Genomic DNA, 17372 nt, shown 5'->3' on the forward strand with positions numbered 1-17372 from the left:
TATGTAACCTTCTGTATTATGGTCTTTTATTTTCTGCAATTTTTTTTGTATCTTAAAATCATTTAATAATATTTACAACAATAAGGACAAACTACTCTTAATTTAGGTTCCTACGATAAACATTCACTTCTAAAACCTATTATCTTATGCTAAACGGAACTGGAAAAGGGTGATGGACAGTAGCGCTAGAGAAGGACTGCAGTAGCGCTGTCAGATCAAATAATTTTATTTTCTTTGTTGCTAAATCGGTCTAACTGAAGACTACTTCAGCACGTACTGGCGTAAAACATACTTTAAAAGTGGAACGCACCGTTGACTTTACCTATTACTGTAGTGGAGTTAAATGGTAAAAGGAGAAGCGCCACCCGCCGCTGCACAGCAGCCTTGCCCTGGTCTGTGCCCGGGCTGGCGACGGAACCTCGCCATCAATTCAAGATGGCGGCCCGTGCATAAGGTCCATCTGCCGAAGCGGCGCTGATACGGAGGCGGCCGTGACCTGACGCCGGCATATAATCTGCTGCGCGACCTGTGTACAATTGAACCTCAGTCTACGTGGATCACTCGGTGGTCGCTGAAACCTCAGCAAAGAGAATCGGAGAGAAGAGAGAGGCCGTGAGCCGTATCACCTACTCGTCAGTTCGCTATCAGGGCACAGGAAGTCCCGCCCTCAGCTCTGGCGTGCCCATCTGATTGGTGGCGCGGCTTGCCTCTGTCTACAGCTGTCGATTCCGATTGGCCACGGTCGGTGCCATTCAGCCGGGCGGCTCTGGGCCAGTGTTGTTTAGCTGTCGGCTCGGTGGGTAGTGGAGTGGGTTGGGGGCAGGGTCATAGGGTCACTGTGTTGCCCCTGGTGACCAGCTGGGATAATGAATGTCGCTCCGTGATTTAATTTTAGTCCCAATGCTGACTACTTACACAATCCACAGTAACATGTTGCAGGCGCTTCATGGTAATGTTACCAAACTAAACTGACTCCCAACCCAACTCCAGGACACTTGTCACTTGCTTGGTCTTAAGGTAAGTTTTAACAAGCTTCCCGAAGAGTTAAAGTAATGTAGGAAATTCTGGAGTTTGTGACCTGATGCAGGGTTAAGACCCGAAATCGCGACAATTCCTTCCCCCTGCCCTCCCACCCACCCCCCCCCCACCCCAGATGCTGCCCGACCCGCTGAGTTTCTCCAGCAGATTGTTTGTAACATCATCCCTCTTCACCTCCCAACCCCAGAACCTTCCTGTGGCCACAGGCGATGCTACACTTTCTTTGCTACATTATAGAGTACTAAGCAGCCCCACTATGAAACAATTATTGTACTTTCAATATAACATACAGTCAAACTCCCATAATTTGGTATGTGTGGACTTTAGTTGTGCCAGATAAGATATCTTTATTAGTCACATGTACATTGAAACACACAGTGAACTACATCTTTTTGCGTAGAGTGTTCTGGGGGGGGGGGCAGCCTGCAAGTGTCGCCACGCTTCCGGCGCCAACGTAGCATGCCCACGACTTCCTAACCCATATGTCTTTGGAATGTGGGAGGAAACCGGAGCACTGGAGGAAACCCACGCAAACACGGGGAGAACTTACAAATTCCTTATAGACAGCAGCCGGAATCGGAGCCGTGTTGCTGGCGCTGTAATAGCGTTATGCTAACCACTACACTACCGTGCCTGATTTACTGTGCGTGAATGGCAGATTTTCTGAACTATTGGATGTAATTCCTATTAATTCCCTAATGCACCTTTAATTCCATTTTTTTGTAGCTGTTATATGGAATTATATTAAATTTCCAGTGAATCTTTTAAGTTTAATAAGATTGCGAGAACTGGGGCCCCAGTGAGTTGGAAGGCAGAATCCCAGTGAGCTGGAAAAGAAAACCACAAATATTATCTGGTAATTCACGTGCTGAACCATTGGGACTTGTGAATAGTCAGCTGCAGATTATCAGAGTTGTACTGTTCTATATTTTCTATTTTGGGAAGTTTCTTCTGAATTCTTACTGATTTTATTAGTTACTATGTTGTGTTGAGCTATTTCAATGTTTTTGTTGTGGCACCCATTCAGGCACGTGGTGAATATTTTTTCACACAATTGATCTGAGTATTATAAATTGTATATAGACATTCAAATGTACCTAGATTCTGATTTACCTGTTTTGTTCATGTAACTGTAGAAAGGAAATGTATTAATGTAGTCCAGTGTGCCTCATGATTTTTTTTCTCTTATCCTTTTGAGGATAGCCTAGTTTTCACACAGCATCTCTACAAAGCCCCAGCTGAAACTGTTGACTCATCATAATTATTTTTTCATGCAAAATTTTACTCTATTGGCTTTTAAATATTGATGTTCCTGTGACCCAGTCGCTATAACAATATAACTTTGGGAGTGATTGAATTCTGAACCTATGTTATACTATATGTATTTGTGTTCTTATTCCTTTGCAGGAATGGAAGATCAACAGGATGAGAAGCTTTCTCAGTTGGTAGAGGATCTCACCACCTCGGGACAGCAAGTGCTAGATCCAGAAAAGATGAGGCAACTGAAGAAAATCTGCAAGTATGAAGTTGCATACTGCTAAATTACAATGTTTGCTGAAGGAGTCTATTGTGTTGCAAAATTGCGGAATTGTGCCTGTAGTTCCTTGCATCATGAGTTCCTGTATCTTGATATATCAAGTCATAGAACCGTAGTAAAGAACAGCCCAGAAACAGGCCCTTACAGTCCACCTCATCCATGCTGACTATGATAACCTATCTATGCTAATCCCATTTGCCCACGTTGGGCTGATATCCGTCTACTCCTTACCTGTCTGAATGCCTTTCAAACATTGTAATAGTATCTGCTTCCACTACCTCTTCTGGCAGCTCATTCCAAATGTTCACCACCCACTGTGTGGAAAAAAACTTAACCCTCAGATTTCCTTTAAGTTTCTCCTCTCTCACCATAAACCTGTGTTATCTAATTCTAGACTCCTCTGCTCTGGGAAAGAGATTCTTACCATCCTATCTATGTCCCTCATAACTTTGTAAAGCTCTATAAGTTCACCCCTCAGCCTGCCATGTTCCAATGCTATGTCCCAGCCTATCCATTCTCTCCTTGTAACTACAGCCCTTCATTCTAGATAATATCCTGGTAAATCTCTTCTGTACTCTCTCCATTGCTCAGACATCCTTCCTGTAGTTTGACACAATACTCTAATTGCAGTCTAATCAATGCTTTGTACAACTTCTGTACAAAGTCAAGTGCAGATGCTTTATGCACAAAGGAAGGGTAGCTGGAGGGTGACCCTCTGCATTCCAGTCCTTCAAGTAGTTTGTTGTGAAAGTGTTGGTACAAGCTTGATTGTACTCTTGATCAAGGACTAGTACTTGATGAAGGGAGAGATTTCTTTCATGATATTATAATTGTAATGCTTAAGAAGTATTTAGCTAGGCACATGATCAGGCAGGGGATGGAAGGATATAGATCATGTGCAGGCTTATGGATTTTAGTTTCGGTTGGCATAATGGTTCGCACAGACACTAAGGGTGGAAGGGCCTGTTCCTGGACTGTTATTTTTTCATGTTTTAATGTGAATGGTATATTTTGGAGCAGACCTTATTTCAATAACTGGAACGAAAAAAGCTGCAGATGTTGGGAATCTGACACAAAAATACAATGTTTTAAGCACTCAGTAGATCAAGTAACATCAGCAGGGAGAGAAACAATTGATGTTTTGGGTCAAGGACCCAACATCAAAAGTCAAAGTGAGAAAATGAGTTGGGTTTTCAGTTGTGGGGAGAGAGCTGGAGAAAACTGAGAGCATGCCTGCTCCACATCTTTGTTTCAATGTGTTTCCTTTCCTTTAATGTCAAGCTAACAATTACTGTTTAAAAAAAAAATTGGCAGAATTGGAGACAGAAAAGCAAATGCATTGAAACATAGAAGTGTAGCTGCATCTCTGGAGAGAGAGGAAAAAACAGAGTGGTTATCTGAAATTGTTATCAATACGAGGTGCTGAGGGCTGCTTATAACCCATAAAGATGCAGAGGGGCTATTCCTCAGATTATATTGGGCATCAATAGAGCAGAATAGGAGGCCTAGTGGAGAGAGGCCAGAATAGCTGTGGGCTAAGAGATGACAGGCCACTGGAGCTGTTCTGCATAGCAGTCACTTAATCTATGTTTAGTTTCTCTAAATTAGTGGAGACCACATTATGAGCCCTGAATGAACTACACTAAATTGGAAGAAGTGAAGTGTCTCTTTTTCCTTCCCACACTCCAGGGAGCCCAAACAATCCTTCCCAGGTGAAACAGCAATTCATTAGCACTTCTTAAAATTTAGTGTATCATATATGGTGTTCGTGATGTTGTCTCCGCCACACTGGAAAATCTAAATACGGTTTGGGTGAGCACTTTGCAGAGCTCTTCCCATTAAATCAGCAAGAACGCCTTGAGCTTCTAGTCACCTGCCACTTTAATGCTCCATCCCGCTCCTACTCTGACCTCTCTGTCTTAATTCCCAAGACACGTAATTAAAATGTATTTACATTTTACAGGTCATCTGAGGAGTATGTCAAGCATGCATACCACTTAATTATGAGACAACTAAATCAAGAGCATGCAGAGATCCGTCTATCTGCTTTCCAAATAGCAAATGAACTCTTTGTGCGTTCAAATCAGTTTCGGTTGCTGCTTGTTTCGAACTTCCAGGAATTCTTGGAACTAACAGTAGAAACTAATTTTGAACAACCTCTGCCTCCACCAAAAGAAACAGCTCAGAAATTGAAGAAAATGGCAATTAAATCTGTTCAGGAGTGGCAGGACAAATATGGAAATGCTTACAAAAAACTCTCACTGGGTTATCACTTCCTGAAGCAGATTAAGAAGGTGAGTACTTTTTCCTCCTATTGAAGTATCCCTGCCTCAGTCCTTTAAATATTTGAGAATTGTTAAATATATTTGAAATAGCAGAAGTATGCATTTGTATCATGTATTCCTTCTCATTTTAATGGAATGATGTGTGTGGGGGGAGATTTCTGAGTGTATTTGAGAGAACTTTGTCAACACACTAACCTGGAGGACCACGAGGAACTGGCTACTTTGGATTAAAAACAGGCAGTGCTGGAAATTCTTAACAGGTCAATCAGCCTCTGTGGAGAAGGAAATGGTTACAAAGAGACAATATGAGACTCAAGTTGGTGGTACTGGCTGAGAGTAGTGGTACAGATTTGCTAATCTCAGTTGATCTATCTGGAAGAAGTATAAGTAGAAGGAGAACTGGAGACTTTGCTCATTAATTGGAGGACAGAGGAAGGGGGGAAGGGAATGTTAGAACTGTGAGATACAGAACACTGCTGTTGCTGAAAAATTGAAATAAAAGAGAATGCTGGAAATACCAAGCAGGCTGACAGTGTCTATAGACAGAGAAACTGAATTAATGCTACAGTTAATCTTTTATTGAAACCATCCAGTTCTAACACAGACTGGAAAGGCTGGTTATCTGAAATTGATGAATCTTGAGGAAATTGACATGGCAAGTTGGAAGATGAGATGCTGTTCCATGAGCTTGTGGTAGACTTCACTGGAACAGCATAAAATACATGAAGGCCCATTGGGATTGGGGTGGAGAATTACAACTCAGAATCACCCTTACAGACTAACCAGAAGTGGTAATGGAATCTGAGTTTTCCCTAATGTAGAGGAGACCACATTGTTAGCACTGAATGCAGTACACACATTTGGAAGAAGTGCTAGTTAATCACTACCTAGAAGGAGATTCCAGGTCCTTAGTTGGATAGGAGGAGGTTAAAGTGCAGGTGTTGCATCTCCTGCAGTTTCATGTGGAGGAGATGTGAGCAGATAAGTGTTACAAGAGATGGAAGAGTGAAGCATGGAGTGGTGGATGGAAAAGTCCCTTTGGAATGCCGAAAGGTGGAAAAGAAGTGTCTGGTGGTGGCATCACATTGAAGGTGGTAAAAATTATGGGGGATGATCCATTGAATATGGAGGCTGAATCCAATGTGGAGGCTTTGAACCCAATTCTTCTTCGGAGGGCAGAGTGCATGAAGTGGAACAGGCTGAGTTGATAAGATATCTTTATTAGTCACATGTACATCAAAACACACAATGAAATGCATCTTTCATTGAATGTGCTGGCGGCAGCCCACAAGTGTCGCCATGCTTCCGGCACCAACATAGCATGCCCACAGCTCCTAACCTGTACATCTTTGGAATGTGGGAGGAAACCGGAGCACCAGGAGGAAACTCAAGCAGTCACGGGGAGAACGTACAAACTCCTTGCAGACAGTGACAGGAATTGAACCTGGTTTGCTGGCGCTGTAATAGTGTTACGCTAACCGCTACGCTACCGTGCCCTATCATCAATGATAGAGGGGAAGCCTCTGTAAAGGCAAGTGGAAGATATCTCGGAAACACTGGTGTGGAAAGTGACATCGATTTCATATCTCGGTTTATGTTAAAGTTATAGCTAATTGCTTAATTAACTGAAGTTATTAATTACTGAAACTGTTGTTTGCTTGTTGCTCATGTTGATTATTCTTCTATACTTTTCACAATAATCAAAATAATTTCTCTTGCTTGTATTTCTTTAAAGCAAACATTGTTCCAGATTACCCCTTCAGTTAGGACAAGTCTAGCAATCCTGCCCCATGTTCTGGTTAAAAGAATTCAGAGTAGTTCTCCTTGTCCTCTCAGTGACTATAATATGCAGAGCTTTGTGTTTTATTCATTTTTGGAATTCACTGACAATGCTCATCCCTAATTGCCCATGAGAAGGTAGTGCTGAGATACTTTTCTGAATCACTGCAGCCTAAGTGTTATTTTCATTGATGGTGCTATCCCTGATTCTGCCATAGATTGTGTTTGCTACAGTTAAACTGGCTCATAGATCTTTATTTTTGATGGTTGTTATTATTTACTGCTATTAATGGGTAAATTTGGCAGATTTTGGATTGGCCTCCAGAAAGTTGTGTTTTAATAAATTTTGTATTAAGTTATTTTCTAATAAAAAATAGATGTGCTTTTGGTGTGCTGAGAGGGCAAATTCTTCTTTAAACTTCTGGTTTACTTCACTGCACTATTTTTATAGACTTCATCATGATAAGTGGTGGGTAATATTTGTACCACAAAAATGTCAAGCAATGTCCAGCTCCAACCAGAGAGAATCTGACAGCATGCCCTTGACATTCAATGGTCATACCCATTTCTGAATTCCCCCACCATCAACAACCTAAGGATTTCAGTTGGCCAGAAACTCAATACTATGCTGTGGCTACAAGAGCAAATCAGAGACTGGGTATCCTTGCAGTGAATGACTGACCTCTTGACGCACCAGTACCTCTCCACCATCTATTTGGCCCAGGTGAGGAATGCGATGGAATACTGTTCACTTGCTGGATGAGAGCAGCTCCAATAGCACTCGAGAAGACTGACACTATGTAGGACAAAGTAGCAGTTCATCCTCTACCACCTTGCATATGCTATCTATGAAATTAAGGCCACTTGCCTCCTTGGCAAGTGACCTCTTCCCAAGAACAATAAAGGCGGCAGGCACATTGGATCACCACTATCTGTGGGTTCCTCTCCAAGTCACACATCATTTTCAACTAGGAAATGTATTTCTGTTCTTTCCTTGTTGCCAAATGTAAATCCTGGATTCTTTATCCCCCAGCTTCATTGTGGAAGTAGGATGACAGCAATTCATGGAAACGGTTCACCACCATCTTTTCAAGGGCAATTATGTGTGGGCAATAAATGAAAATTTTTTATCTCTTCCACGTATAGGTAGATTTCCAAGGTATCCGTGCCAGAACTCAAGCCGAGAGAAGACGCGAGGAAGAGAGATTGAAAAGACTGGAGAATATTAATAACGTGAGAGTGAAGAGAGCGGAAGAAGAAATGAAAGGTCTGCTACTAATTCCATTACTTTTTAATTACGTTGCATTAAAACAATAACAGAATGCGGAACAAAGTGTAACAGCTACAGAGAAAGTGCAGTGCAGGTAGACAACAAGGTGCAAGTTCATAACAAGGTAGATTGTGAGCAGCTAAAGTTAGTAAACTAACTTTTTAGTTGCTAAAGCAACTAAGAGTCCATTCAGTAGTCTTAGGGAACCATTCAATAGTCTTTCGACAGCAGGATAAAAGCTGTCCTTGAGCCTGGTGGTACGTGCTTTCAGGCTTTTGTATCTTCTGCCCAATGGGAGAGGGGAGAAGAGAGAATGTCCCGGGTGGGTGTGGTCTTTGATTATGCTGGTTGCTTTACCGAGGTAGTGAGAGGTGTAGATAGGATCCATGGAGGGGAGGCTGGGGAACAGGATATTGATAGAAGGCAGACCTGGGCTGAGAAGTGGCAGATGGAGTGGCAAACTTGTTGATGGAATTAGAGCAGAATCTGGTCATGCAATCATGAGTGTATAGGGACGCAGCCTTGTGGGTTACCACTGTTGAGGATAATCATGGCAGAGGTGTTGCTGCCTATCCTTACAGATTGTGGTCTGTTGGTCAGGAAGTCAAGGATCCAGTTGCAGAGGGAGGTGTTGAGTTCTAGGTCTAGGAGTTTGGTGATGAGTTTGCTTGGAATTATAGTTTTGAAGGCAGAGTTATAGTCAATAAATAATAGTCTAACGTAGGTGCCTTTACTGTCCAGATGCTCCAGAGATGAGTGTAGGGCCAGGGAGATGACGGATTCCACCATAGACTTGTTTTGGCGGTAGGCGAATTGCAGTGGGTCGAGGTTTTCTGGGAGGCTGGAGTTAATGCGTGCCATGACCAGCCACTTGAAGCACTTCATGATGGTGGATGTCAGAGTCACTGGGCGGTATTCATTAAGGCATGTTTCCTTATTTTTCTTAGGTACCGGGATGATAATGGCTTTCTTAAAGCAGGTGGGAAATGGGATACAACTGGTACGTTTAAGGGGCATTTAGACAGGCACTTGAATAGGCGAGGCATAGAAGGATATGGACCTAATGTGGGAAAATGGCATTAGCGTAACGCTATTACAGCGCCAGCAACCCGGGTTCAATCCCGTATCTGTAAGGAGTTTGTACGTTCTCCCCATGTCTGCGTGGGTTTCCTCCGGGTGCTCCGGTTTCCTCCCACATTCCAAAGATGTACGAGTTAGGAAGTTGTGGGCGTGCTATGTTGGTGCCGGAAGCGTGGCAACACTTGTGGGCTCCCTCCAGAACACACTACACAAAAGGTGAACTTCACTGTGTGTTTCGATGTACATGTGACTAATAAAGATATCTTATAGTGTAGATGGTCCAAAAGGTTGGCATGAATGTGAAGGGCCTGTTCCTGTGCTGTGTGACTCTGACTTTAACACAAGTTCTTGCTGACTAAGAGTTTCCCATGTTTTCAAAATTGCAATCTATTATTTGTGGTATTAAACTGGGGCATAGCATTAGGCTAATGTTTTTCCTGGCCATTCTTCATCTTGCAACTGACACTACCTGCCTTGATCTCATTCCAGTCTATGAGACTTGACTACAGAAATGGGTTATTTATTTGTCTATTTAGTAAGAGCCTACTTCTAAAGCAATTCTTGGGCTGGCTAATATTTTGGGGAAGGAGTCTGAGGGTCTGAAAAGTCATACATAATGCAGTCTAGATGAAGGGGCTTGACCTGAAATGCCAACTGTCCATTTCTCTCCACAGATGTTACCTGAACCACTTGAGTTCCTTCAGCAGCTCTTTTATTTTCCCTCTTAATGATGATATTGGGCATTAATCTAATCTTTGCAGTGCAATGGAAAGAGAATGGAAGTGTGGGATTAGCTAATTTGTTCTTGAATAGAGCTCACACAAACTCAATGGATTGAATAACCTGTATTCAATATTTTCTTTAATTCTAGTGTTCAGCCATCTTTTACAAGCTAATATAGTGGTGTGTCATTTTCACCTTGGGATGTATTTCTCTGTGTTGCTACTGGCTGTTATTTCTAATTGTCTATTCTGCATTCAAAACAGATATGTCAGAAGAAATTCAGAACACTTTGACAGAACTGGAGGAGTGCTTCAAATTACTGCTGCCCAATCTTTCTGAGTTCACACTTCATGATATAGGGTCTCAGAGCAAACAATTGCCTGATAGAACAGATAATGGCAGCTCTGCAACCAGCAGGCAGAGAGATGACCACCAATCCTATCACTGTGATGATGAGCAGCCTTGCAGCAGTAAGGACCTTGCCCCACTGCCTCATATGAACAGTCTCCCTGAAGAACAGGAATCGGATGAAGAGCTAGATGACTTTAGTCAAAATGAAGAAGGTGAAAGTGAACAACTTGAAGACAATGAAGAATCATTTATCAGAAATCATGGGCTTCTTTCACATAAATATTCTCTTGACTTGGAAATTCATACAGGTAATACATGTCACCCTTATTGCATTATTAATGTTGGAGGTGGGACTGCAGTCTGAAGAGAAAAATGGTCCAGGGCCTACTTTGTGATATTGGGAGACTGGGAGAAAAAATATTTCATAAAAGGATAAATTGATGTGTGCAGGAACCATACAGATGGATTTGATCATCATTCCCAGGAGCATTGCTGCATAATTTTTGTAGTGTTGAGAGTGTAATTTTAGCAGTTTTCATGTTATTAAGTTATGAATGACAGTCATAAAACATTTCAGTTGTCATGCAGATTATTTTGTTTCCTTGTGATCAAAGTCAAGTTTATTGTCATATGCACAAGGACATGTATTTGTGCATATGACAATGAAAAAGCAGTATTCACAAGAAAAACATAAATTAAACATAAATTATACACAATTTTTACAAGAAAGAACACAATTAGAACAAATAAAAGTCCATTTTAGTACAGTGATCAAAGTGGTCATAGTGTTGCTAAACTCTAGTGATTAGGGTTGTGCTGGTTGGTTCAAGAACCGAATGGTTGAAGGGAAGTAGCTGTTCTTGAACCTGGTGATGTGGGACTTCAGGCTACTGTACCTCCTGCCCTATGGTAGTTGTGAAAAGATGGCATGGCCTAGATGGTGGGGATTTTTGATAATAAATGTTGCCTGCTTCCTGTGGATACTACCGATGGTGGGGAGGGATATACCCGTGATGTATTGGGCAGAGTCCACTGCTCTATCCAGTGAGTGATCAGAGTTAAACTGATTTTTAATTAATTTTCTTTGAATTTCTTCTTGTGTTTTTAAAAGAACTGAAAATGCACAAAATACTAGCTTTGTAAATCAGCACTTAAAAGTATATTTCAAAAACCCTTGTAAGTTAAGGTCATATCTTGTAGAGAAATTCAAACTCAAAATAGTACTCAACCTGGGTCCTGGGTCAAATCAGTGGTTCATGACGGCAAAGGGCAAATGGGGAAGGGTTGCAAAAGATATTTATTTATGCAGAGGTTGTTAGGCAACTGGAACACCTTAATGGGTATGGGTTGTTGAGACCAAAACACTTGGCTCTACAATAAACAGCTGGATTGCAGAGCTTGGATTTTGGAATGTTAGCAGATGGCCCATCTTTCAGATGCATCTCATATGCTTGGGGTTCGGTCCTGACCTCTGGTGCTGCCTGTGTGGAATTTGCACATTCTCTCTGTGGCCACGTGGGATTCTCTTGGGTGCTCTGGTTTCCTCCCATGCACCAAAGAAGTGCAACTGGGTAGGTTAATTGCCTACTATAAATTGCTTCCAGTGTGTTAGTAAGTGATAGAATGGGGAGGGGCAAGAACTTGATTGGATTTGGGTAGGATCAGTGTTGGTGGGCTGAAGGGCCTGTTTCCATGCTGTATGATTCTAAATTATTTATATGCTGATTTTGTGTATTAATTATTTTAGTTATGTTTCTAAATGCACAATAAAATTTAGTTTGAAAGAAATTGTACCCATTTAGAATAATCTGCATGTTTGTATGACAGATTTAAAGATCAAAGAGGATGAAGAAAATAGTGCTGTAATTAACAATATAAAGGATTTCCAAAGATTAATCACTAATAAATATCTGCCGACTGTACAGTACTGGATCCAGGTATGAATAATCCTTATCATGTAACTACAGCGTGGTTATTAGTTTTGTGCAAAGAAGCCTCTGAATTGTCATATCTATATATAGTATTATTATCAATGAGGTTTCAGGACCTATTATGTTCCATCCAGCAAGATAAAATTTACAAATTGCATGTCTAGGTTTATGCCACCAGAATGTTACTTTTAAGAAATGCCTTTTTCTAAGTACTTGCAAACATTTTTTTGTCTCAAAGCTGCCCTTCAGTAACATCATCCAAAAACACTGTCTGTTTCCACATTTATATTGACTCTTCCCTTGTCACTATAATGTTAAATTACTTGACTATCATTCAGTTCTGAATGGGCAAAAATTTCCTCCAGCAAAATACTTTAGGGACCAAGCCTTTGATTTTAGACCCCACTGCAATCTCCATGCCTTGACTACTAACTTCATCTATCTCCCTGTCCAAAATGACCAGACTGTTGGATTTTAATTCTCCATTTTCTTCCACTCTGTCCTCTTTGCCCTTGGCCTCTTCCATAATTTAAAATGAGGTAAAATGAAGCTCAATGTAAGCTTGAGGAGCAGCGCCTTATCTACCAACTAGACACATCCTTGCCTCTGGACTCAATGTTATTCAATCGTTTCAGATAATGAGATCTCCATCATCCATAGAAATTTTCATTTGATAATTCCAGATAATGATTCAGCTTCTCCTATTTACCCCTCCTCTCGACCAACATTGTGCTTCTTAACTTAACCACCCTCTTACCTGGTACTGTCATCACTTTTTGTCATTTAATCTTTCATGACTTCCTTCCTATGACAGACCACCTTCTTCATTCTCCTCTTTCACCCACCACACTCCCGTCTATCCCAACACACGCTCACTTTCTTGACACCTGTTAACCTCTGACTTTTCCCAGTCATGATGAAAGATGATCTATCTCAAACATTAACTCTGTCTCCATCTCCATTGATGCTATCTGATGAGCAATTCCTGCATTTTCTGTTTCATTTTGGACTGTTTGCAATATCTGTGTCACATTTGAACCCAAACTGAACTTTGGATCACATTCTTGTCCCTTTACTGATACAACCTTCAGTCCTACAACCTTCTGGGTTTAGAGTTATACAGCACAGGAAAGGGTCCATGCTGACCTTTTTGCCCATTTACACTAATCCCATTTGCCCACATTAGAACCGTATCCTTCTATGCCTTGCCTATTTAATTGTCTGTGCAAATGCCTCTTAAATGTAGTGGTTGTATCTGATTCTACCACTTCATTTTGCAGCGCATTCCAGATATCAACTCTCTGTTTAAAAAAAAAACCCTTAGATCCCCTTTAATACTCCTTCCTCTCACCTTAAAATTATCCTTTCTCATTTTTGATATTTCTACTGTGAGAAAAAGATGTTGATTATCCTATCCGTGTCTCTCATATTCTTACATACTTTTAGAGATAAATGGTATTTGACTAGTGTGGTAGCATGTTTTTGATAAGGTAGCAGAAAAGGTTAAAAGGAACCCTTTAGATGTTATCTATGTGGATTTTAAGAAGGCAGTTAACACACAAAATGTGAATGGGCAAAAATGAGGGCCAAAGAATAAAAGGATCATTGGCAGCATCCCAGGCAATCATGGGAACTGGTTGGTAGACAATGGTGTTTCCTCAGCAGGCACTTCCAAGATCACTGGCTTTTAATATGTATTAGTGAGTTGGATATGGGTATAAAATTTCAAAAGTTGTAAATTATACAAAACTCACACTGGTAAACAGTATGGAAGATAGAAATAGACAGCTGTCTAGAAATTCTATTCTACCCATTTCCTTGAGCCTCCAACCTACAATACCATTATTCCCTCCCCTCCCCTCCCCTCCCCACCTCACCTCAACCTTTGCTGTTGCTTCTGTTCTTCCTCCACCCCAAACTTTCATGCTAGGTTCTGAACTCCTCCCACTGTCTGAACATACTGACTCCTGGCCCAGATCCCAACCCCACAACTTGGATATGCTGTTCTCCCCAACTACAGCACTAACCTCCCAACCCACATCCCCAAATGCTTGCCTGCAATTTTTAACACCTCTCACGTAACCATACCCACACACAGGAAGATAAGAGCATTCTTTAGAGTGGATTAGAATTTTTAGGCATCCAAAAAGACAGACAGGCTGGCAGAATGTGGTAAATAAAAGTTAAAACAGAGAAATGTGAAGTGATATCTTTTGGCGAAAAGAATGAAGAAAGACAATGTAGTTCTAAAGAATATCCAGTAATGTGGGCCTGTGAAGTGGCAGAGAGGTAACTTGGTCAGCATGGTTGAGCTGGGCCTAAGGGCCTGTTTCTGTGCTGTATTACTTTATGACTCTGACATTTTTTAGAGAGTAGTTAGTGAGCATGTGGGATCCTGGGATTCATAAATTGAGGCACAGTGTATAAAACCATTCTTTAAGCCAATTTCTTATCAATGCTAGTACTGTCCCCCTTATTCCATGTTGTACCTGTATAAAGCACTACACCTGAAGTATTGCATCCAATACTGGTCACCATGCCTTAGGAAACATGCAAAGTCCCTAGAGATGTTTCTGACCGCCTCGACTACTAGTAATTCTGGCATCACCTTCACAATTTTGTGTACGCATTCTGCTGGATGGCAAGAGGCATTTGGCTTGTCTGACACCTGGGGTGTGGGGGGGAGGGGGGTGGTAGGGAGGTTTTGTGGTGAAAGGTATGTGGGTGGGGGGGGGTGTCCAGGAAAGGATACATTCATACTGGGGAATCTGAGAAGAGCAGATTTAACGGGGGGGAAACATAAGCAAAAGCTGGATAAGTCCATTCAGCCCCTCATGCTTGCTCCACCATTCAGTGAGATCATAGCTGATCTTTTAGCGTCATATTCCTGCGCTGATCCCTTACCTCTTAGCGTCCCCTAAAATCTAAAAAAAACTATAAATCTCCACAACCATCCTGAGAAGTTCAAAGATTGACTGCCCTTTCAGTGATGAAATTTCATCGCATCTCAGTCCAGATTGGCCCACCACTCATTCTGAAACTGTGACCCATGGTTCTAGACACCCCATTCAGGGGAAGCATCATCTGCCATGTCAAATCCCATGAAAAAATATATACATTTCAATGAGATCACTTCCCATTTTTCTAAACTTAGGATGGTATAGCCCCTGTATGTTTAATGTCATGTCATAGGTCAACCACCTCCTCCCCATCCCAGGAAACAATCTGATGAATGTTTATTGCACTACCTTATCTCAAGTATGCCTACCCTTTGTTTGGGAGACCAGACTAGACCTATACACAATATCTCAGGTGAGGTTTCACCAGAACCTTACATAATTGCCATAAGGCGTCTTGTACTCCAATCCAATTGCAATAAAGGTCAATATGCCATTTGTCTTCCAAATGGCTTGCTGTACCTGCAAGTTAACTTACGGTAATTTGTGTCCATAACCTTATGAAACCTCCCTACATTTTTCTCTCCCAGATTGGTATCATTGGTACTGCTCAGAATGGGCATGTGGGAAGGAGCTTGTGGCAGGACAAGCCTGACGTAGGTGGGTCATAGTGGTACTTTGTAGTGGTGACCTTCAGTGAAGGAACTGTTAAAACAAAGGTTAGAGCTTAGTAAGTCATTGGGGATGTTGCTCGTGAAACGTTGAGGTGTACAATATGCAGCAGCAGCATTTTAGAATCTGTTGTTGCCTGTTTTGGGCATCATAACTTTGTTGGCAGTAAAGGACAGAGATGGGCAATGGCATTGTTGAAGCCAAAACCAAGTACATAGAGATCATGATGTTGTTACAATGGCCATTGCTGTTGATCAGCTGAGATCCAAAGACATTCTGCATATTACTACAAATCCAGAAAAATATTGTTTGTTTATTCATGCCAATGATGTGTTTCTGCTCAGCTGCACCATAATCCATGTCAGGAGGTTGTTGTTGCATTCTTAAGTTCTCTGTTGATATTGAGACCAAAGCTTGCTTCAGCTGGATGATTGATGCTGAATCCTGTCCAGTTCCTGGCAGCACCTACTACCTTCCATTTGCCTGCAATTTCAAAATGTTTTGGCAGGTTTTCAATTTGGCATTCATTGCAGCATGCACTTCACTTCCATTCCCACATTTTCTATTACTGAAATAACTCTCTTTTACCTGCAGCTCCTTTTCCAAAACCATGGTATATATTTGATTTCTGTTACACTATTTTAGATGACCTAGCTACTTTGAACTTCGTCTTCCTCACATTTTCCTTTATAATTTCACTGACAAATTTGACAACCTGAGTCAAACCCACAACCTCTGTCAATTAGAAGTACAAAAGCAGCAGGGGCGTGCAACACCATCTGCTGGTTATCTTTCAAGTCTCATGCCATCTCAAGCCCTTGCTTTATCATCATCACTGTATATAATAGTATGGGAATACCATTACTACAAAGATTGCAGTAGTTCAAAAAGACAGCTCGCCACGATCTTCTCAAGGACAATCAAGGATGGGGTTAATAATGGAATTTAATAAAAAAAATACTGCCTTTACCCAGTGTCAGGTTCAGAATTCTGAAGTGGATTGTGCTTGTTTCTGCTGCCTTTGAGAACTTTCTGTTCATCATCACCATTCTTCCTGCTATCAAAAAGCCACTATTTCTCTGGCATGGTCCACTCAAACCTATCTCTCTGTTCTAATCCTCTTTCTTCATGCTTGATGTTTACCATTTCCCCTTATTACACAACACTCCAGATTAAAGCCAAGCTGCCTGACTTGTGTCTGCTGGGACCTAACTATGTGTCAAGTTTGGGTTGAGTTAGGTTGGCTATGGATGGGTCAAATATTCTCTTGTATCTGAGCACGTGAAGAGTGCTATGAGCAAGATGTTGAATTCATGGTTTTTGTTTTTCACTGTTTTCACTTAACTGTGCAATTTCCTATTGGAACATTTGTTGAAATGGGCATGTGGTGAAATAGTTTGGAGTAACACCTTTGGAATTTCATTGCAGGCATTCACCAAAGCTGGTATTAACGATGACCGATTAAGACGTGCCATTGACCTAAAAAATGCAATAGGTGGAGTACTGAAAAAACATGATGAGATGAACATTAGTTACAAGGAGAGACAGAGAAAAGTGGTGAGTATTCCAGTGATTTAAATCATGCTTCTTAAAATGTGCATGGGAAAGCAACATTGCTGCTTTAAAAGCTTGCACAAAAATATAGCTATACTGTAGACAAATATTGTAATACACTGTACATTCATTGTTTCAGTTATTGGTATTGGTTTATTATTGTCACTTGTACCGAGGTACAGTGAAAAACTTGTCTTGCATACCGATCTTACAGGTCAATTCATCACACAGTGCAGTTACAATGGGTTAGTACAG

The 17372-nt window shown here is 41.3% G+C and overlaps 1 protein-coding gene across 3 annotated transcripts in view; it reads left to right on the forward strand.

The window, feature by feature from the left end:
* The first annotated feature begins 324 nt into the window (after positions 1-324).
* The window catches only part of uvssa (UV-stimulated scaffold protein A), a 90761-nt gene continuing 73713 nt past the window's right edge, over positions 325-17372 (forward strand). The window contains exons 1-7 of one of the 3 annotated variants that reach the window (XM_052009235.1): positions 325-796; positions 2446-2557; positions 4539-4869; positions 7786-7906; positions 9976-10371; positions 11891-12000; positions 16992-17120. In XM_052009235.1, the coding sequence (XP_051865195.1) occupies positions 2448-2557; positions 4539-4869; positions 7786-7906; positions 9976-10371; positions 11891-12000; positions 16992-17120 (1197 nt within the window). In that variant the 5' untranslated portion in view covers positions 325-796; positions 2446-2447. Of the gene's footprint in view, positions 797-822; positions 1018-2445; positions 2558-4538; positions 4870-7785; positions 7907-9975; positions 10372-11890; positions 12001-16991; positions 17121-17372 lie in introns of those variants that run through there. The other 2 variants (XM_052009245.1, XM_052009255.1) reach the window with 2 other exon arrangements.

Source organism: Pristis pectinata, chromosome 2 (genome assembly GCF_009764475.1).
Source record: "Pristis pectinata isolate sPriPec2 chromosome 2, sPriPec2.1.pri, whole genome shotgun sequence".
Classification (NCBI taxonomy): Eukaryota; Metazoa; Chordata; class Chondrichthyes; order Rhinopristiformes; family Pristidae; genus Pristis; species Pristis pectinata.